Source organism: Falco rusticolus, chromosome 13 (assembly GCF_015220075.1).
Source record: "Falco rusticolus isolate bFalRus1 chromosome 13, bFalRus1.pri, whole genome shotgun sequence".
In the NCBI taxonomy this organism is placed as follows: domain Eukaryota; kingdom Metazoa; phylum Chordata; class Aves; order Falconiformes; family Falconidae; genus Falco; species Falco rusticolus.
In genome coordinates this window covers 8,250,776-8,273,633 of record NC_051199.1, presented here as the reverse complement: position 1 = coordinate 8,273,633, position 22,858 = coordinate 8,250,776, and the positions used below count along the sequence as shown (strand labels likewise).

The window sequence follows — 22,858 nt, the reverse complement described above, 5'->3', positions numbered from 1 at the left end:
TGGCTTTATTCTGCATGTTGTCATCAAAGTAAAGATTGGATCTTTACCCCAGGGTGCCCATGATCTAACAGCTGTATTGGCTTCCAATACTATTTACACTGAAGAGCTCTGCCATGCATAAGATGTCCAAATTTTGCAGATAATGTGTTGTAATTGAGCAGAGATTAAACTTGCAAGAAGGTAATAACAGCGAAAGTGAGCCAGCATTAAAGATTGGGGAAGAAATATGATCTGGGTCAAAGTATTTTTTCTTAATTATACAGTTGGCTTCACTTCATACTTCGTCTTAAGTGAAAACAAGACTCAATGCATAAATAGAAAATCAACATGGAAGAGTAATGGAGACAACTTTAGAAGAGCAGATGAGCCGAAAAAGAGGACTGCTTCAGGGTTAAGGCAGAGAACAGAAAAAGGAGGAGTGGCAGAAGGACCAGAAAAAAGAAAGAGAACAACAGGATTATAAAGGTTAGAAAACAGGAGAAACTAATATTTAAGCAAATGCCCATACAAGTAGAGCTCTGGGGTTGTGACTTGATTTTATTTTACTCTTGCTTTAACATCTGGTCTATAACACAGTAAATTGATAAAATTAGTGGAATTACTGGTGATATATACCCCCATGTGAAGAATGCAGAATCAGGCCATGAGTTATGAAAGAAAATTGAGGCAGACACTAAAAGGAGATAGCTGGAGTTCTTTAGAACAATATTTTGAGAGTTTGCTTAAAGCTGGAGAACAAGGGAAACCATTAAAAGTGAAGACAAAGGATAAAGAAGGCAATCTTTCATGTTGAATACACAAGCTGTATTAAACACAGTATAATATTCTTTATATATATATATATATAAAGAATAATATATATCCTTTAGATGGTGGAAATGCAAAGACTGTTGATGTCCCATCCATTTTATCCTTGGAATTGATTCATTATGAGCTCTGGATTTACTTCTGATTTTATACCATAAACCTGTTAGTAACTGATTTACTATGCAATCAGTGACACGAATAAGATTCTTTTTAGTCTGAATTCATAATTCTACAGTCTACTATTGGCTGTCATCTTACCTTGCCAACAAGCACCGACTGTCAGCTGCATGGCTATGTGTGAAGGGTGGATAGGCCAGTCATTGGTCACAAGGTAAGGCTCGTATGTTGTTCCATCCATGTATAATGTAACAACAGGAAACTCAACATTGACAACATAGTAATGCCATTCCTTGTCACAAATCTGAAAGACAGAATGCAAGAGAAAAATTTTAATTAACACTTACTGTCAGGTGACTGATTTTTATAGTCCATTTTTTTTTTTTCTGTTTCCAAATTGTTTCCCATTGTTTCCAAATTCCACTCATAGAAAAAAAATAACACGTTTGCAATTCATACATTACTAAAATTAATGAAAATTAACACAATATTGATAAATACTCATACACTTGCAGAATATTTTTGGTAAGTAGAGGCATCTTAAAACACACTCTTTGAAAATGAGATATAGATAAAATAGAAAGATCAGAGTATTTTGTGTTTGCTCTGTATTTTCACATTTGTTAATACATATTATTAGTTTCTTAATATCTATATTGACTTTAGAGAATACAAAACTGTATGTCAGACATGCATTCTTGGGATGTATTTGCATAGTTACTGGGGATCCCTATTAGTTTCAAATTAAGGAAATACATAGCACTTCACCACTACATTGATGAGTTATTAACAATGATTTGATTCAATTGCCATTCTTAACTTTTTGCATTAGCACTCAGAAAGTCCCATGCAATGCATCAGGACCTCCACTGCGCTAGAAGGATCTCTGTTGTGCGCTGTATACACACAGATGGACAAGTAGTCTGTCTACCTGATTTGGGCAGGAAACTCAAATCTTCTCCATGTTACATCTTTGGGCCTTGAGATTTTTCCCAACAGTCAGCAAAATGAGGATCTATATGGTTTCACTCATATATATCTCAGCTTTGAAAAGCAATGGCCACAGTTAGAACGTACGTTCAAGATGACGCTATTAGTGTCAAATCTCATATGAATTTTTGAGCTGCACAAATGGGCATTACTGCAAGATGGCCAAATTCAGTTTTAGTTCAGAAATGTACAGCCAGATGAATCAGTGCCTCTGAAGACAGAAGTATTGCAGTTAAATACCAATGCCTGCCTAAAGCTTTTTTCCTTTGTTTTGTCTTCAGATGTACAAGTTCAAAGGAATAAATCACAGCAAATTGTGGATGGGTGGGCTGTTTTAAAAAATAAAGCAATAGTTACAATCATGCTACTTTCAATTCTGTAGAGATACTTATTTTGATATATTAAGAAATGGAAGTGCTTGAATGCAGATACGCACTTTCATAGAGGCAAGCAGAAAAGTGATGTTTAAACATAACATTTTGTCCTTAGCCGGGTTAAGTGCTATCTGCTGCAATATCTGCCCTTTGAAAGCAAAAGCTAATGTTTTGTTCCAGAAGACATTTCAACAAGCACTTAATCACTTCTGATTCAAACGGATACATTTATTACTGCAGACATCATAGGTCCACAGCAAGAGATAAATGCAGCAAGGGGCTGCTAGAGCCTTCCTTTTGTAAAGGAGTAGACAGCACAAATGTTTTCTGAAGGTTAAATGAACTGAAACCAAAATTGAAAGTAAATAAATTGGAAGACTGAAAACTTTATTGAACGAACAGCAATCACAAATAGTATTATACAGTCTTCCCTTTCAAGGAAAAACAGCCTGCCAAGTTTCCTGACCTGATCATTAGAATGTGGTGCATCACAACCGCTTGTGTCAGACATTTTATATAAAACAAAATGAATGATGTGCCTGAGCTTGAGAGACATTGCACGACAAAAACTATAGGCAGTAATACTTGACACTTTTCAGAGAACTGTTCCAGAGTACTTCTGGTTTGCAGCCCTAAACTGCCTAACTTGGGATGCCCCAAGTGCTATTAAATGAATACACAACCCTCTTCACATTCAACCAAGAGCACTGTATAGCAAACCCAGACATTTTGGGACATCACACACACAAAGAGCATGACAATGTGCAGCTAGTCTGATTACTCTATTGACCGACCAGTAGGGCAGTTAGATTTCTCAAAGAAATGCTTTCTGGAGACACAAAATTTCACAAAATCACAATCAAAGACCCCAGCAACTGGGCTTCAGAGCTTCCAAGCAAAATGCACGTGTCCAACTGCAGATGTCCACACAAGACAAAGTACTTGCTAACCTTTATTTCTTGTATACATTCTGTAACATAAGATAGCAGAAGCATAGGCAGCTTGGTGAAGTCCTCAAACCATCATTTGCATTATTTCCTTAAATTTCAACACATAAATACATCAAGTTTTATTTTAAAGGGAATTTAGGTAGTTAAAGTCTCAGCTTGTTGCTTCCTGAGATTTCAAAAGCACCCAAGCTGGTCAGGTGCTTAATTGTCATGCAATTTCAATACAGCCTAGGTACACAGACACACGTATATTTCACCAAAAGACCTTTCAATTTTTGTATTGGGTCCCAGTGTGAAAACAAATATGCTACAAGGAAGCAATAAAATTAGTTAAAATCTCTGGAATACATCCTCGTCACTCAGCGACAGGTAGTGTTTCATGCCTGGCCATTTCACAGGCAACAAAATAATGAAATGAATAATTGTGATATGTCATTTGTTATGCTGCCATTTCAGACACCTTCTGCACCTTCTTAACATAGAAAGCCATTTTTTTTCCCTGCAAGCATTCCTCAGTGGCAATGGAGTGTAATACAATTGCAGTGAAGCCATGAAAATAAAATTATAAAATATACTAGTTTGGCAAATAAAGAAATTTTACTTACATCAAGTAATGACTTCATTTAAAAAAATCTAATTTATAAAGCTATCCTAATGAGATAAAATTACAGATGAGTAAGCTTGGCTTTCAAACATTGCTGGATGGCTAGGTTCATCTAATCACTCCATCGTGTCAGTCTGCCTCTAAAATGTATTAATCAAATCACAGTGAATTAACTGGCTTGAAGCGTTAGCGCTGATTACAGGCCATTACATTGGAATATGCTTTTATGAAATAGATGAAAACAGACTCAATATAAATGTTATGAAGTAAGTTTCCCAAGGCATTAAAGCTCTTCACATCTTCTAAATGAAGAATGTCAGAGATTTTTCTGTTTTATATTGGAATGCTTAGGAACAGACTGAAACCAGAGTACTTTGGTCCAAGAGGCACATGCTGCCTAGAAACAGACTTGTTTCTAGCAATCTAGACATTGTCTGCAAAATGTCTCTTTTTATGGCTTTGTACCTCAGAGCTAGGCATGCACACATAAGAACATGCACTTCACAGTTAACAGCATTTTTAGCCTCACTTAGGTCAGCTGGGGCATACTCATGCAAGATACACAGAGAGAACTTGTACTTTGAGAAGCATGCCAGTGCCTCAGCTCAGTACTGAAGAGCCACGCATATTCACAGCCCTCTAACTAGCTTCCTGAAAGTCCCTTAAGTAAAGTTCAGAAGATCACTCTGACCACACAAACCGCTCTGCATATCCCATCAGTGCTACTCATTGTGTACTTTGAGCCTGTCCCTTTAGAGCTGAGAAAGCAGATATTACTCCCATCTTTCTGGTTTGTGTTACTTTGCTGAGGAAGTGTTCTCAGAATACACTCAAACATCTACCAAAAAAAAAAAAAAAGGCAGTAAGAACAAAGACAAGGCAGCAAGGAAAGCTCTCTACTCACTATGAACAGCTAAGCGCAGGTATGAGACACCAACTCCTTTCTGCCCGAGTGGTCTGAACTGTTACGTTCTACAGGTTAAAGAAAGCACCTTAACCCAGCTCTAAAAACCAGAGCATGCCACCCTATTCACACCTTGATGCCTTTTGTAGTGTCTTAACATGCTCTGAACTTCTTAGCACCCCTCCGACCCCTTACTCAGCATTCATTAGACCACATCTAAAATACCTTGTCTAGGTTTGGACCCCTGAACACAAGAAATACTTTGATAAGCTGGAGTGAATTCGGTGGAGGGCCAAGAAAATGGCCAGCTCTTGCCATGTGAGGTGAGGCTGAGGAAACAGCTTATTTAGCCTGGCGTGGGGCAGTGTTAAGGGGGACGGTAACAGCAGCCTGCCAAAGCCTGGGGAGAAGTTCCCACAAGACAGAGATAGGCTTTTCCAAGTGGTACATGTCGTGGCGAAGCGACAATGGACATAATTTGGAACAGGTTCAGACTGGTAATAAAGCAAGCCTTCATTTCACCGCGTAGAGAGTCAAGCAGTAGAGCAGGCAGCCCAGAGAGGCTGTGCGTCCATCCTTGGAGATTTTTCAAGACCTGTCTGGAATAAAGGCCTGAGCAACGTGGCCCAAGCTCATAGCTGCCACTGCTTTGAGGAGGAGGTTGGCCCAGAGACCTCCTGAGGTGTCTTCCCAGCTAAATTACAATTCTGATTCCGTAAACACTGTTGTAGTGAAGGTGATAGAAGGGAAACAGCATCACTCTAATGTGGCATTCTTCTTAAAGATGGGAGATGTTAAAATCCTCTTAGCCACAGCAATTACAGTTCAGGTTTGCTATCTTAAAGGTGACTGCTGTTACCACAAGGTTATGAGGTACAGCAGCAACACTGGCACTGTCTTGCTCTGGCCACAGTTTGAAAAAGAAAGACCAACCCCTCCTAAGTTCTTGCAGGGTGCGTAAGATGTCTCCACGCTCTGATGTGTGACGACTTTCTTATATAGTGGAAAGCAGGATACATAGACAACTCCTACCATGACATACCTGCGGGAGGTTATGTGGACATTATTTCTACATGCACAGTCCACCATATTTTGAAAAACTGGATGTCATTTGTAATTGATGCTCACAACATGGATGTTTATGAATCAGATCCTCTTTAAAGGATGACTGATATATAAGGCTTTAACTTTGCACTCCTTCCACATAAGGATTAGGATTAGAAGATGTTATATATTTATACCAGCTTTGTTGTGAAGTAAAAGTCTAGATGGTCTAGAGAATAAAATCTGTGCATTCATTTCAGAACACGGCTATTGGCTACTCCAATGGACTGCACATGATCTAGCATGGAGAAGTTTGTAACTACAAAACATGAATGCAGGTCCTCTGCCAAATGAGCTTCATGCTTTGAAAAAGCTACAAACTTTTCCAAAAGGGAAAAGTTGGAGGCAGACAAACTCTGGCTAAGCAAGGCCTCTATTTAAAATTGCTGTGCCCTACCCCACAGACACTGGCGCTCCCTCTGTTCCACTCTTGCTTACCTGGTGCCAGTTTCACAACACTTCTCTTAATTGCTGAATACTAATGTGAACTGGGAGGCTCACAAGAATAGAATAGAACTGCTTTTATACTTTTTAAAATTCCCTGTTAGAAATAAACCACATCAAATCTTAGATACGTTGTGGAAAAAAATAATCCCAAATAATTGTTTTTCAACAGTCACAATATTTCATTGTAAACATACTTCAGACATAAAAAATAAAATTGAAAAAAAAAAAAAGGTGAAGGTACAAACTAACAATTTCATCTGAAAATGCTAAAATGCTTTCAACCTAACTGGAGTGCTCTTTTCCATCTTTTCTTTTATTGTGATTTGGCTAGTATCAGCAGAGTGGTAAACACTTTGAGTTAGGCTAAGCTTTGTGTTTTTGAAAGAACCTTCCATTTCAAATATTTGCAGCCAGCAATACCCTCTGATACATAGCCCTCCCATCTACCTTTAAGATATTTTTCCCAAGCATCTCTATTACTCTTTCCTCTTGCTATGAGTTTTAGCATTTTATCTTTTAACCTACTGCATTTAATCTATTATAGCACCCTAAATATTAACTGACATCAAAACAAGAAATTCAATACCATCAGAGCTTTTTTAAATTTCTGTTATTCCCCCTCCCCTCCCCTTCTGTTTTGTTTTTGTTAAAATATGTTGCTAACAAACTGGTCAGCTGACTGGGTCACATTTTTTCACTAACTCTAATGTAAATTAGGCTAAATTCCAATCTTATTAACGGATCCAAATTTACATAGTTGCACATGAGAAGAAATGTATCTAGTATCTTCTGAAAAATACATAATCCCAAACCAGGTCAGAAGGCAGCTGTGTTGTGGTGGTGCTCATGCTCAAAGGTCAAATACCAAAAGAAATGGGGATCTCCTCAAATGGACGCTCTCTCTGTACTTGGGCTGAATAAAAGACCGGTTACAGACAGCGAGTTATGCGCTAAAAACTTGAAGATACAATGGTTTATTAAGAGCGCAGTAGTTACTGTGAATAGCTGGGCTGATGAGGCCAGCCTGACCAAAACCTTCATTTCTGTCACGTACTAGAGGTGTTTTAAATCTGCAAACACAGAGCTTAACTTTTTGACAGTGAATAAAAGAATAAAAGACAGAAATCACAAGGGTGTTCAAATATCCTATCTTTTCCTTTTTATGTAAAAATTCTAAGTATGATTTCCTGATTTCCATTAAACATTAAAATTGCATGAATTATTTCACTTCTACAATTGGATTCTTATCAACAGATGTGACTTAAATAGAAAAAAAAAAAAAAAAAAAGAATCTGCACTTCTGTTTGTTCAACCTAAGTTTACAGAATATGAATCACCCTGCCTGAACTGATGCACATCTGCTGGAATGTCACTGCAGGATGTGCTGGCCTTTACAGAACTGTAACTGTTTATAAGACCATGGAACACTTCAGTAGCAGTTTTTCTTCATGGCAGTTGAATTCTGTGTCCTCTCAATACTTCTATTTTCGGCTGTTTAGTAGTATTTCAGTAAGGAAAAAACATTTAAGCCACTTTATAATCAAGGCTGCACTGGAGAAGGCTGTTACATTCATTTATAGCAAACCAGGATCATTAATGAAGGAAGAAACACATTCACATAGGGATTATAATATCCAAGCAGCAGGAATACTAATGCTTACCTCTGCTTGCTTGCAAGGAGGTCAGGACTACACTTGGGATTATAAATCGCGTATTTTTGTAAAGTAGCATAATAGAAAATTAGTCATGCTTAGTGTCTTACTGTTTCTGTAAAAAAATATCTTCTCCAATGCCTGTGTATGCCCAGAATAATGCAAAGTCTACAGAAGGTAAAGAAGGCACTGTTTCCACTTAATAGAGTGTTGCAGGGCATTGTATCTTCATTAAGAGGTTGAATTATTATCACACTTATTAATTAATAGTTATTATTATTAATCATTGTTATGCTTTTATTAACATCAGCACTTTCCCTTTGGATGTCCATTATACTATATTTGTAAATCTACAAGTCCTTCAGCAAGCAACACATTTACCTCAAATCCTTTGTATGCTCCTGTACAGAATATGTACGGTGCTTACACAAAACCCCCAACAATGGAATAGTTTCCTTATTTGCAAGCATGTCTCGACAGAGCTGATGGAGGTCATCATTGTAAAAACTGTAAACATGCAGAGGCAACTCAGGCTCTGCATTTTTATCTCACTTCACTAAAGAAGACAACAAATACAGGGAATCTCCCTTTGATATTATGCCTCAATGCATTAGCATTACCCACTCAGTTATAGCACCTAGAGCAAACCCTCTGCCCTGTTCTGAAAGCAGCCACATGCTTTGTAAATCTGCTTCAAAGCATGGCACCCACTACCCTTGTGCAGAGTATAGAACAAAGATGATATTTGGATGGGGATAGGGACATTATTTCCAGTTTGAAAAATACTACTTATTTTTCTTTCCATCTCCAAAATAGTCCTTTCTGAAAGAGCTTTGTAAAAATTCACAAATTTTGGCATTGCTCTTTTCTGTTGGTGACACTAGATACTTCAATGGTTCCAATATCTTTTGATAGAACTTTTTTATATTTTTTCACATATAAAATATTTTACTATGTATTTTTTGATATAGTTTTATAACAGTGACAGAAAACACTGTATTGCATACAAACAAGGACCTCAAAGGCAACAGATTTCAAGGCTCTGAGAGACAATTTTATAGCACCTTTAGTAGGGACCTAAGGAATAGTGCCACTGTAAGAAAGCAAGCCTTAGAAAGATATTAATTTGGAAACATTTGGCAGTGAATTTCAAGTAAAAGTGAAAAAGTTACACATAGTTGCAATTTTTAAAAGAAAGATGTATATTTACATATGCAAAAAAACCCCAAAATTTCTTCAGTGTTTTAGGCAGTCTAGTCATTATGCAGGAGATTGATGAGTTTTGCATAAAGGCTGCCAATGGAACAGGTTTTCTCCTCTCCCACTCTGGGCTTTGTAACCATTGTCTCTGATGAATGGGGACTTTAAAGACGAATGAGCTTTTATCTGTTGCTTTAGAAACCCATCTAGTGTCTTAACTGTTTTCGTATTGTCAGTTCTCATGCACAGACTTCTACAATTAAGGCATTTTAGTTTAAAATAAGAAAATAATATACCTTAGGGCATTGTTTTTACTATAACTCTTCTGCTTTCCTCTGACTTCTAATAGATCCTTGCCTTAAATTTCAGTAGCTGAGCTGCCTGCAAAAGCTGATTAAGTGATATAGGGAAATAAGTCACACAGTTCACATTTTATCACTTTTTCTCTTTGTCTACAAACACCTTATAATTTCTTTGTTGATGGAATAATTAAAATAAAATTGCACAATAAGAACAAAAGATATACTGCTAAAAATGTCCCAGTGTAGACTCCAAGTATGTAATTCAGTATGCAGATACACATTATTCAGATATGCTTACTTCATTGGATTTGCTGGGTCGCCTAGTGCATTTCTGTTTTCTAAATTAATGAACAAAAATATATCTCTTCTGTGAATATGCAGGCTTTACAGTAAAAAATTGCTTTTTTGAGAATCAACAGATATGCACTTGAAATTGTCTTTGTGCTACAGGATTATCTGCCAGCATATTCATTTTGGGGAACAGCTATTGAAAATAAACAAAAGCATAGTGCAAACACAGATTAACGAAATTTATTCAGGAACATAAATTATTATGTCTTGTGGCATCATACGTTCCATTTCAGTAATGAGCTCGGTGCATTAGGACAGATACTTGCCACAAGTGTTGGCTTTAAGCATTGCTGAAGCTGGAAAGGATTAAAACATTTGTGGCAAAGGGGCAGTATATTCTTGACCGCTAAGTGGAGCTGGGCAAATTGCAAATATGTCCCCAGTATCTCCACAACCTCTTCAGGAGACTTTAGAGCTCTAAAATATTAATATTATATACTGTTGGGGTTTTTGGGTTTGGTTTTTTTTGTTTTGTTTTGTTTTTTTAAAGATAATCTCTTTGGGTTTCCCTTTCTACTTTTATCCTTGAGCAGCTCCATCACATGACACACTTTTTTTCCTGTCTGTAAAATCAATATGCCCTGCCTCTGAAGTGACAATAGATACAGCATCTATGTAGTAATTAAGGCATGCTGGAAGAAAAATGTACTGTATATGGGAAAAGAAGGACTCTATATACTGCCATCAGTTAAATCAATGGACGGTACATTGAATAGCATCATCACAATTTACAAGTTCAGTGTTTTTTTCCATAAGAATACCATTGCACACTTAACCTCCACGTAAAACCTGTAGTTTGAACTTTAGCTTGCATAGCCCTGCTCGAATTTGATCACCAACTCTCTCTGAGGAAGTTCCTGATTTCTGACAGCTGGTGGCAGGCAGTGAAGGAAAAATATCAAAACAACCCACCAAATTGCCTTGCTCTGGCCCAGTGCTTTTATGCCTCTGAGCCTAGAGCATCACCACTCTTCTAGTTGTTAGCAGTAGTGGTTGTTAGATGGAGTAATTTGTACTCCTTTGTGAGGAAGCTGTTCCATAGCTACTATCTGTATTGGAACTTGGATGTCTCTAGTACATATGCTGATGTTGTGTTAGCTTCATGTGTGGGGAGGGAGATTGGAAAATTAAATAAACATTCCTCTACACTGCTGTTTTACATCTCTTTCTTTCTAAATTAGCTTTCAAAGGCCTTAAAGCAGCTATCTTGTCATTGCCATGTAGTTGTAAAAGAATGTGTATGAACAGTCCTAGAACAAAGGAGATTGAACACTGTGCAAATTAACCCCTTCTTTCTGGAACCTCAACTAAGTATCAGAAGAACGTTAACCAGAGAAGGAAACAGAAGAGAAACTTCCTTGCTACCTGTGCGACTCTTAAGCAAGTTATTGCTTCCTCACAGGGCCTTTGGTGAGGAAACTAGATACACAGCTTATATTTCCTACGTCTAGTTGCATGCATAAAAGGAAGAGAAACCTCTTGGTTTCTACTAAGGTAGGGGAAAGCCACAGGAATCTCATTCTCAAGACAAATCTCATTCTCAGGGCTTTACTGACAGTGGAGCAAGTCCGAGCTCCTAAATGAGGTACCAGTTACACGCCCATAGACAAACAATATGAAACCCTGGCAACAACAGCCCTAAAACTCTCTTCGGATGTCACTATATTGACACCTTATTTAGGACGGTAAGCAAAGCAGAAAATATTTTCCATGACAGTATATTTTGAAACAGAGAAACTGGAGATGGAGGATTGGCAGGCACATCTTTGCCCTTATAACCTCACTAATTGAAAAGAGAATGCAGTTTAATGCTGATTGTTTTAAAATTATATTTTGTTTGCCTTACAAAACAAATATTTCAATATATATTATTCAGTGCAACATATCTGAGTACAAACCGAATGGATTTTCTCATGTGCCTTGCTCAAGCAAATGCTATATGCAAATAAGTACATATCTAATCACAGTCCTTCCAAACTGATATTTTCAACTGTTTACTCACTGTCTAGTCCATGCTTTTTCTTCTGCTTAATATTTATACAATATAGACATTTACTTTCACTTAAGAAAATAAATTTTCAAAGACTTCAGGAAACAGCCGAAAGATTTGTTTGGTATTCTTAAGAGAAAAAATGGGTAGAATACATTATTAGTATATCTTGAATTCTGACAGTTATTATGCAGAATGGTTTATTTAACATGTCAAACAGCAGTGTGGATGTCCATTAAATCAAGAAGATTTGGTGAGGGAAGTATCGTCTTTTAACAATTTTTTTTCTCTTGAGAAATACCCCAAGAATACCAATTAATCTAAAAGTAATTCCTGAAAATACATTTATATAGCATGCTTGCCAAGTATACTTCTTTATAGCTACTGATGTTCTCACAGGAAACACCTTGTTGCATTTTATCAGAAATGCCTATTTAACTTGTAGTGACAAATAAAAGCAATCCTTTTTCTCCCTCCTCAGCCCTTCCCCCTCCATGTACGTTCAAATGAACGCAGAAGGAAGAGCAAGCACCTAAAAGAGGTGAGTCTGCATTTAGTACCTGACTTACAGAGGTAAGACGTGTTTTGCTCTTTGACTTTCCCAAGATAAAAACCTGAATCTCGCAGAACTCTGTAGTGTATTTTATTCTGAGGTTGACTGACACAGCACATGTCTTTCATGTCAAAGAAGAGGGTGAACAAATACACTGCAGTCACTCTGTGGCAGCTGGGGCAAATGTTTTATTACTGTGAGTTAGTTTTAATCTCATTTGTGTATCATAGAACCATAGAATCCCTTAGATTGGAGAAGACCTTTAAAATCATCAAGTCCAACCGTTAACCCAGCACTGCCAAGTCCACCACAAGTCATCCTCAGCTTAAAAGAGCTAAGTATATAGATCTGATTCTGAGTTTTCCAAGACTTATTTGGTTTGTTTCTAAATTACCTGCCCCATATGCTAAAGAGAGTATTTTAATTGTAGCATTGAACTCTTCTTCTAGGTGGATTCTTTTAGTCTCCCTTGTGCTGTTGGCATCCTGCCATGCAGAGTAGATCACTGTCTTTCATTGCAGTATTCTGTGCCCTCTTTTGTAGTCACAATATCCATCCTATTATCCCATCATTTAATGAAGCCAACTTTATTCCAACCACATAAGACATTTGAGTCACCTGCAAACCAACCTTCAGAGTTCAAAAACTGGAAGGAATTAAAAAAAACCTAACAGTAAGCCTCTATCCATTAACTGTAAAAAAAGAAAGGAGGGGGGAAAAGAATAATCAAAGACGTCTATCTCTTAGCTTCTCATTTTGCAGTCCCCTGAAAAGATCTTGCATAATATTACTGTTGGCCCTTTTCCAACAGAAACCATTCTATTTTGAAATATACCTGGATAGATTCTGGACAGATTCTTCTCCTCTCTTACTCTTAGAAGAGACTAGATTACTCTGTACTGTACCTAAAGACTTTTACGTTACTGTAAGATTAAGAGAGTTGATTGGGTGGGGAAGGATGTATTAAAAACAACTCAATAGTTCTATACTTTCTAGCTTTCTGTTGTACATATATATCTATGAATGTATGATATATAGAAGTACACATATACATACCTAAATGCACAAAATTTGGTGTGTTTTTTTGTTATTGCAACCTAGAATGAAATGAATTCGAAAAAACATTTGCAGAACAGTTATAGATTTCCTATGATTTAAAATAAATAGGGAACATTGTTTTCAAAATGTTAACATGGTATGATCACTAAATGAATAAACCCCAAACAGCTCATATCAATGTGAGTATTTTCTTAGACCAGTTTTTAGTATTCTACCAGTTGTGAGTCTCTTATTCTAGTTGTAAAGACTTCAGGGTACTTTCACAGCTTGTATCAGAACAAATGAGTTTAAAACCTGCTAAAACCCCCACAATTATCAGAGCATCCAAAGATATATTAAAAGTTTTCAGAGACTAAATATTAAATAACTGAGTTGGGCTGAAATTGAAACTAAACTATTGAAGTGAAACATGGCTAACAGAAAACTGATAACTATTAACTATACTATTCAATAAAACTATTACTGCTATTCCTTCAGCTACCTAATAATAAAAACAGTCACGGTGGGTAATATAAGGTAAAATAATTTGTATAAACTGTTATAATGATGTCATAAAGAAATATTAATGGGATTAGGACAGAATATGTTGAATATTCTTCATCAGTAAGGAAATTTTCCCTAGTCATTAACCCTTCTCTCTCCCTCGAGTAAATAAGCCCAGTGAATGCTATTGGAAGATGATGGTCAGAACTGGGCCAGCACTCTTTCCAGGCTCTCTAGGCTGAGGGATGGTCTTTAAATGAGAGTATATAATGGGTGCCACTGATGTGGCACCCTGTTTCAGAAGCCATATCCCCTTTTTATAGGGCTGTCAGGAACTGATGCCCAATGGAGGCAGCACTGATTTCAGCAGAAGCTAGAAAGTCAGGACATGAGTGGACCAGTTAAATAAGCATTTAGCAACTTTCTCTACTGCTGTTTAAATAATAAGAATTTAAAAAAAGGTTTTCATTTCAGGCGTGCTTTGTTTTTATAATATTCATTACCTTTAACAGAAAGCTTTACTGAACAGTAACTCATACTGATAGTGTTGTTTTACTTTGATCCTTTCATTTCTTTCACTTTTTTTCCTATTAATTACACCACTTGATCATGAACTAACAAAAGGCAGAAAAGTACCCTGATTAAGTTCAAACAGCATTTAACAGTCCAACTGTCAGAACTGGTGATCTCAAAAGAGTATTAGCTGTTTTGTTTTCAGCCTTCTTAAGGAGAAAGGGTCTAGCAGGTATCAGAAAATGTTTGTTCTACAAAAAAAAAACCCCTCACAGTCATCAGACTTTCTTCTTAGAATTTTATAAAATATTCCTTTAGCAATGACTAAAACCTTCACAATCTCCATTAGAAAAAATACAACCGTTCCATAATTCATTCATTTTCATGTGCATTCTACAAAGAAGTTGTTCCCAAAACAACGTATAACGTGGTAGAAAATTAAAACAAAAGAAACCACAGAAAATACTCAGGACTCACCCTGAACATCAGTGTCACAACAAGCTGTGAGTTCACACTCAATTTTGTAGCGTAATTATGCATGCTGGCTTTTCCTTCAAACTAGCTTTCTGAATGTTGAGCAGCATCCATTTGAGACTTATACAGCACCCAGTTGAAGTTTTATGCCTGATGTTCCTGATGTAACAGAACTGTAAATCTCAAAAGACCTACTCAAAATTTGTAGACAGATCATCAACTCAATGAATCTCTTAAAATCCCATGTCCTTACTAAATCAAAATGTTTTTATTTAAGAATACTCAGATTAAAATTTTTAACTTGCACAATCATTCATCAACAGAGTAGCAGGAAACTAAAAGGTGAGGAAGGAAAAAAAATAGCAGTGTTTATCAGAAATAACTCTATATTGTCCACACCTAAAGTAGACAATTTCTGCTTAGCTTGTCACACTCAACTAACCATAACCAATGATGACCAATAATTATGAGCTCTGATCTCTTTGAATGAGTGATTCTATCTTTTACTAATATATTTTAGAGCTCCTTCTCTCATCTTTATGGATTATAAAAACAAATAAACATGCCACAAGCCACCTGGGGCTAGAGGAAGGGGCAATGATTTCATTAATTTAGTTGTTAAAGTTAGATGGGCCTTTTAAGTGTCTCCTCTTTATAAAACAAGTAGTTAAATTCCCTGTAGAGTCTATAGAAAAAAGTGCATTACTTTGAAGACTTTCAGAGACACCTCTAGTCTCCTCAGGTTTCATCAACGTAAAATTTTCAAAAGCTCATTCAGTGTCAAAATTAGGCAGTTAAAATGGAGTAGACTTGAAAAATCAGTATTGTCACAAGAACAACTTACTCTTTACAAAACATTTGGCCAGAGGAAGCTTTTCCTATTACCAAAGCCAGAAGATGATCTAGAAAAGCAGTCTATGTGTGTTTTTTTTTAAACAAGGGTTAACATTTGCTCAGTTCCTGTACATATAATATTTATGGATTAAAATATTTATAATATCCCAGTTTTATTTATGTGGGAACTTGAATTATGCTCTTTATCAATTTTATTCAAAAGATCATCCTACCCATTGGTACCCTTTCAGCTAAAGGCAGCATTCCATTGGACACTCACTGCTTCCCTAATGTTTTCTATTTTAAAGGGGATGGTTATGCTGATGGCCTTTGTAAGGTGCTCTGAGATCGAGCAGTGAATATGATGGTTACTGCTACTTAATTGCAGACCATACCAACATTCCACAAATGAGTTACTTGCACATATAAAAGAATAAATAAAACTATTAAAGATAATGCAAAGAACTTTGCTTTGGAAATGCTGCACGGCCACTGCCAGCACAGATTTGCCCTTTAAAATCTACTGCTGCGCAGAGCAGGAAAAGAAAGGGAAGAAAGAAGCATTATACCTCCCACCATGAAATGCTGCAGCTTGTCAGGCTCAATAAAATATTTCATTGCTCCTATCAGGGTGGGAAACTGCTTGTTTCTAAATGGAAAGAATGATCAATATTCTCAGATAAATGTACTTTCTACCTAATAATGAAACATGGTAATGTTTTTTTTAAAATCAAGTTGAATCAACCCTTATCTATCTGAATCTGAGAAATACAAAGAACAATCAAAATCTTAACCAGAATAAACATTACAAGCTTCATTTTCTGCCTTCAACTTTGAAGGGCTGCTTTATTTATATGCCAGATACCTACACTATGATTTGTCAATATAAATTTTCTGTTAAAGATCTCTTTAAATTACAGAAAGTACTATAAATGTGATACATATTATAAAAGTTATAGTGTCTCTATATATGATCAGAGATTAAAAAATGGAAAGATTTAGGGAGACAGCATCTTAGAGAATTACTCACAAACTGAACACATAATTACCACTTAACAAGTAAGAATAACATCACGGAAAAAAAACCCTAACCCCCCCAGATCCTTTGACCTCCTACCTAACTGAAATAGCCCAAATACCTCATTTGTTTGATAGCCTGAAACTTGAAAATGGATTGCCATTATTTTTTTGAAGTTTTCAATTAAATTTTAGACTTTTGACTAATAAGGCTTTTACAAAGCAAGAAACACTTTTCTTTCCAAAAAGTGCACATTATGATCATGAACACATCAATGTGAAGTGACCAAATAGGTTAGGGATAACATTTTCATGGACGTCCAAATTGTGTTAGTCTTACCTGCATTATATTAACGTCCTTCCTAAAACTGAGGTATAACCAACACTGAAAAGAAGTGTGGGTTTTGAGCAAACTATATTTGAAGGCAGTTGAAATGAGCTTTTGGACTGTGAATTTATTCCCACCTCAAGACAGCATACATGAAACTCTCCTTTGTCACTCCTGAGGCTTTATCATTCATCTTTGAATCTTATCTGGAATTTAAACCACTTTCTCTGATCTCCAGGATCTGTCTTCTGCTCAGGTGATAGATGCGGGGATTCTGTCTGTTAGATACTTCTATTAAGAGATTACATGTTTAACTAGCCTCCTGAAACATGTATTATTTGCTAGAAAAACAAGGTCACGCTTTTCAGTATGCTAATAATACTTAATTGGAAAAAAAAGTCTGAGTGTTAATACAAAACACGCCCTCCTATTCTTTGCAATTACTTTCAAATACTAATAAACTGGGGTTTTTTTCAGTTTGCTTCTTAAAAACCTGACTGAAATACCAATACTCAAATGTTAAAGGTAACATTATAGTCAGGCGCCTTGACTGCCTGCTGCTCCAAGGACTGAGTTTTCAGGCAGCTAAGTCCGGCCATACGCCTGAACCTGAAGGGTATTCAATAACTTGGTATTGTTTTCTCTCTGAGCATAAGGAGGTTGCACTAAGAAAAGGGAGTTTGTCACTGTTCAAAAGAGGATGATATATCCTTCCCTTGCTGTTGGTGTTTGTAACAAATACAATGCTCATCTCAGTGCAGAGCGTGTGATTAATGCAAACTAGGCTCCAGAGACAAAGCAAACAGGCTAATTGTGGCTTGTTTGCTTTTGAGGGGAAACAGTTAGGCTCAGCTCTGGAAACTGGATTTTGAAGAGATTTCCTCTCTCCTCCTCCTCACACATACCCACCTACGTGCATCACTCACTTCATTAGACCGAAGCACTAGACTCTCCTTATCTATTCAAATCCCACAGGAAGTGCTATGTGCTATTTTTCATTCATGAAATAAATACCCAGTCTTGATACCTCAGTTCTCACCTACCACCTGGAAAATACCAGGATTCCTGGGTTGGGTAGTCTGCACAGAGATAAAAGCCTACCAGAATATTCCACTGTGCTAATGACCTCTCTATTGCTGAAAATGGGACTGCTGCCTCTGAATGCTTTCCATCACCTGGCAAATCCCTCTTCAAAGGTTTGCTATCCCTGAAGGAAGTGTTGACACTGCTTGCAGGCTTGTGAGGATTGCTTTAAATGTACTCAGCAAAGGAAGATCGAGCTGACATAGGCATTAAACACCCTTTTACAATTCCCATATTTTGGGAAAGGTGATTTACTTGAGAGATATTTGCTGTGTTGAAGGTGTGCACTGCAAATCAGAGATCAAAGAATTCCTGCTCTTACACAAATCTCACATTAAACTGAGACGATACCGCCACAGAATCACTTAGTGTTATTTGTATGGAAGCCCACTGTTATAATAATTTTGAATATTGCTGTAGTCTAAGATGGAGTTAGCTATAACTGCAGAAAGACACATAAGAAATAGACACTCCTTCCCCATGCAGATTAGTGTTGTATTCACTTCAGTTCCAGCAGGTAATTAGAATCATAGAATCATTTAGGTTGGAAAAGATCTCTGAGATCATCAAGTCCACTGTTAACCCAGCACTGCCAAGTCCACCACCGAGCCATGTCCCTAAGCACCACATCTATGTGTTTTTTCAACACCTCCCGGGATGGTGACTCCACCACCTCCCTGGGCAGCCTGTTCCAATGCTTCACCACCCTTTCAGTGAAGAAATTTTTCCTAATATCCAACCTAAACCTCCCCTAGCATTACTTGAGGATGCTTCCTCTTGTCCTGTTGCTTGTTATCTGGGAGAAGAGCCCGACCCGCACCTGTCTGCAACCTCCTTTCAGGTAGTTGTAGAGAGCAGTACAGTTCCGAGTGTCATTGTCTCCAGGCTAAACCCCAGTCCCCTCAGCCACTGCTCATAAGACTTGTTCTCTAGACCCTTCATCAGCTCCGTTGCCTGTCTCTGGGCACAATCCAGCACTATCAGGACATAATGCAGAGAAAAGCAAATGCTGTTTTGTTTTTGTTGCAGAAAAAGGTGTGATGAGTCATATTTGCCTAGCTCAATAATTTCAGTAAAGTGAAGAATGGTTGTATATTCATGCTTCTGTATTTACACTCAAAGATAAGTCAGGAAATTATACAACCCAAACATTATGCATAGTCTCTTTACTGAAATGGTAAGTGCTGGGCCTTTAATTACATAGCTGGCATTTTGCAGACAGGCTGATTATATGTTATATACCATGCAGAGGTAATTAGTTATCAGCTATATTTGTGACTTTGCCAGAGAATGTTGTTATTAATCAGTATATAGCTCTTTTTCAGTACTAATCACAATTATGTTCTTAGTGCTTTTATGGAAGGAAACAAGTCAGCATTGAGGGCCTGCATCCCAGAATAGTTTTGGGTTGATGTTAGAGACATGAAAGAAATAGACTGTGGGAAGAAATTTTCAATATCAGTGTTGCACAAAACCTTGAAGTTTTATGGATATCATTAAAGAAATTATCTAAAAGCTCAAACATTTATTCACAGTTGAGCTGGCTGAAATTTTCCTTGTGCAGCACTGTTTTGCTGATTAGAAAAAGTCTGCTGGATTACAGACATTGCCCTAAAATAAAATTACTATTGCTAGAAATGGGACAACTGCTTCTTCATAAAAAAAAAAAAAAAAAAAAAAAAAAAAAGCACTAAAAGATATGCCTTTTTGTGTTTGCCAAAATGTGGCACAAATGGTTTAGGTGTTTTCAAAATTGTATATCCCTTTCTTAAAGAAAAAAGGGGAAAAGAAAATCTGAATACTGAAGACAAGAAGTCCAAGAAGTCTAATATGCTTCCCTAAAATACATTATAGTAGACCCAAACCAGTTCATATGGAACTCACAAGAGCAGATATTTCCTCTTAACTTCCCTATAGCCTTTGGCAGGGTCAGGAGGTAATTTGGGATGAAACCTCTGTCCTTCACAGCAGAACTGAAACTACTTTTCAAAATGAAACTACCCATCCAGTAGTACTTTTTGATTTCTTCAGTACCAAAACAGAAATAAGGGATTATATATCTGCAGTTTTGTTCCTTGTCATTTTGCTGTGATTCTGCGGATGGCAAGTTCACAATTAAGAGCAGCAATGGCAGATGCCAAGTGATTCAGTTTCCCTCGGGTATATCAGCAGTACATTTTGCTTTCCTCAAAATTATATCGTAATTCTTCAGTAAAAAAATATTCTTTGGAAACAAAGCACAGACTGTTTATATGGCAGCATCAACCTCTCTCTCTACTTTCTGTACTCATTTTCTGTTTCTCCATATCTGTGGTCATCCTTTTCCTCTCTTGCCTCTTCACCTCATCCGCCTGCATCATCCACCATCCAGTAGTTTTTTGTCATTTTTATGTTTTCATAGCAAGAACTAAAGCTGTATCTATATTTCTTGTATGATTCAGAGATCCTCATATTCAACATATGCTGTTGCTTCACTGCTACTCCCAGCACTCTCAGCCAGACCCAGGAGCCAGCTTTACGCTTTTTGAAGTTACTTTTTGAGTTACTACTCCTCATGGGGTGGATTCAATTGAATTTGCATTTTTTCTTTTGTAAAGCACTCAACAATTCATAATTGACATCATTTTAGCATTTGCTGCTACATTCCACTGAGGGACTAGAAATCACTTGTGCCCTATTCAAATGTAGCGTGCTAAACCCAAAAATTAGTTTATAAAAGACATTAAGTGCATATAGGTAAGGGAAAAAAAAAAAAAAAGGCTATGAAGCGATCACGCACCAATAAGCATTCTTCAGATTACATATTAAAAAGTAATTATGATCAAACAGAGGTAAGGCAAATCAATAGCAAAAGTAACTCTGGCCAATAATTTTCCTGCATACCATAAAGTGAATATCTTTTAGACCGAAACACCCAAAAGAATTCCAGTTTAGCCTATCCATTGCTATGAAGACGATAAATCCCATAAATCATTAGAATTGTGGATGACTCCAAAAGGTAAGTGGAAACACACAAGGTCCAAACAGAACTTTTGTTATTCCTTATATGCTACAGCTATTAAAACTGGGAATGTTGCATGTATGAGATGTTTTAAGTTGTATGACCTTTTATCTTCCTCCTAAACAATGAAAAGGAGATCAGTTGGGTTTATGTAGGTACAGCATGACACATAGGTAGATTACACTCAGCAACCGAATAATATTTCGGATATTAATGGATTATACCCACTTACAGTACTATCTCAGAACTTACTCTATTTGCTCAAGGCTAGAGATTGCTCTGCTTGGTTTGTTATTAATATCCACTACAGCACCACCATGCCTGAATTACTTTATACCATTGCAGAGGAAATACACGGAGTCATGTTCTATCTGAAACCCAACTTCTATGCTCTGAACGAAAATTATGTGAGAAGGCTGAGGTTTTGGATAATTTTGTATAGAAAGCTTTCTGGAAATAAAGTTCACATATAAAATGCCTCCCTCTCCCTTTTACTCAGATAAGTAGCAGATTTAAGAGATATCAATGGGTGGCCACCAAAATCATTACTATAAAATAAGACTTTGGTTTTCTAGAAAAAAAAAAATTATCAGGTTTCCTTTTTATGAAAAAAAAATAATCCCAAGAATACATGAGAAATACATATTTTGATATGCATCCCTGCATTTCTTGTCCATCTGTACCTGGATGTTTGTAGAGATCTGTATCTCCTTTTCAGATTTCTTTTTTCTCTAATATTTACTCTTATTCTTAAAGTATGACAAAGAAGCTTCTGAATCGTAAGCTTTAAATATAATTTTTTTCATTTAACACTTTTTATTCCTCTAACATTTTAGCTCCACAAGAAAAGATTCTCAAGAGCCTGAAAGGGCCTGTATATCAAACGTTTCATGATGATGACTAAACATGTCTGAAGGAGGTAAAGACTTAGTGGGAGAAATCACATTTACACTATATCTGTCATACCAAAATCACAACTGAAAGCATAGCTAATTTATAATAGCTACTTCCCAGAGAAACGGAAATTCTCTGGGGCAGCCAACTATCAAAGCAAATCTATGAGAGCATCAGACAGTGTGGGGCTGTGTGTTCCCCTCAAGTGCACAGCAAGCATACACTCACCCATCCCTCGGTGCGCAGGAATTGTTAATTTTTATGTAGCATTCCCGTGGCTGATTAGATTAGAAGAAAAGCATCACTGACTGTACAAATTAATTATGTACTTTACATTTAGAGTACGACATATTGAAAAAAAACTACAGAAAAGCAACATTTGCATGTCTTTTGGCTACCAAAAAATACTTGTTTGTATTCTGATTTTCAAATTACGAGTATGAGGTTAAGACATCATTAATGCAAAATCATGCAGGTTTCATATTCTATCACTCTAGACCTAAACTTTGTTCCTAGTGAATAAAAATATATACAATACATCAATAGACTGTGTGGATAATTCATTGTAGTAAAGCTTTCATTTAGTGTACTGATATTTAAAATAACCATTTGTACTGAAATCTGGAAATTACAATAATAAATTCAATTAAAAAAATTTGAAAACCTATTCTATTGCAAAATATAACTGAAAAATATCTCGTGTGCCTTCAGCTCAGATACAGTCAGTGCAACTGACTACGCAGCACACATCTGTCCTACTAAACTACTATCTCAGTTTAAAACAATTATTGTGAGATACCCTTAAACTATAAGTACCTGAGTAATTT

At 36.7% G+C, this 22,858-nt stretch overlaps 1 protein-coding gene across 1 annotated transcript in view; it reads right to left on the bottom strand.

The window, feature by feature from the left end:
• Positions 1-22,858, bottom strand: part of CLSTN2 (calsyntenin 2) — a 233,504-nt gene that overhangs the window by 35,901 nt on the left and 174,745 nt on the right. The window contains exon 8 of the mRNA XM_037407422.1: positions 1,066-1,228. Coding sequence (XP_037263319.1) covers positions 1,066-1,228 — 163 coding nt within the window. The remainder of the gene's footprint in view (positions 1-1,065; positions 1,229-22,858) is intronic.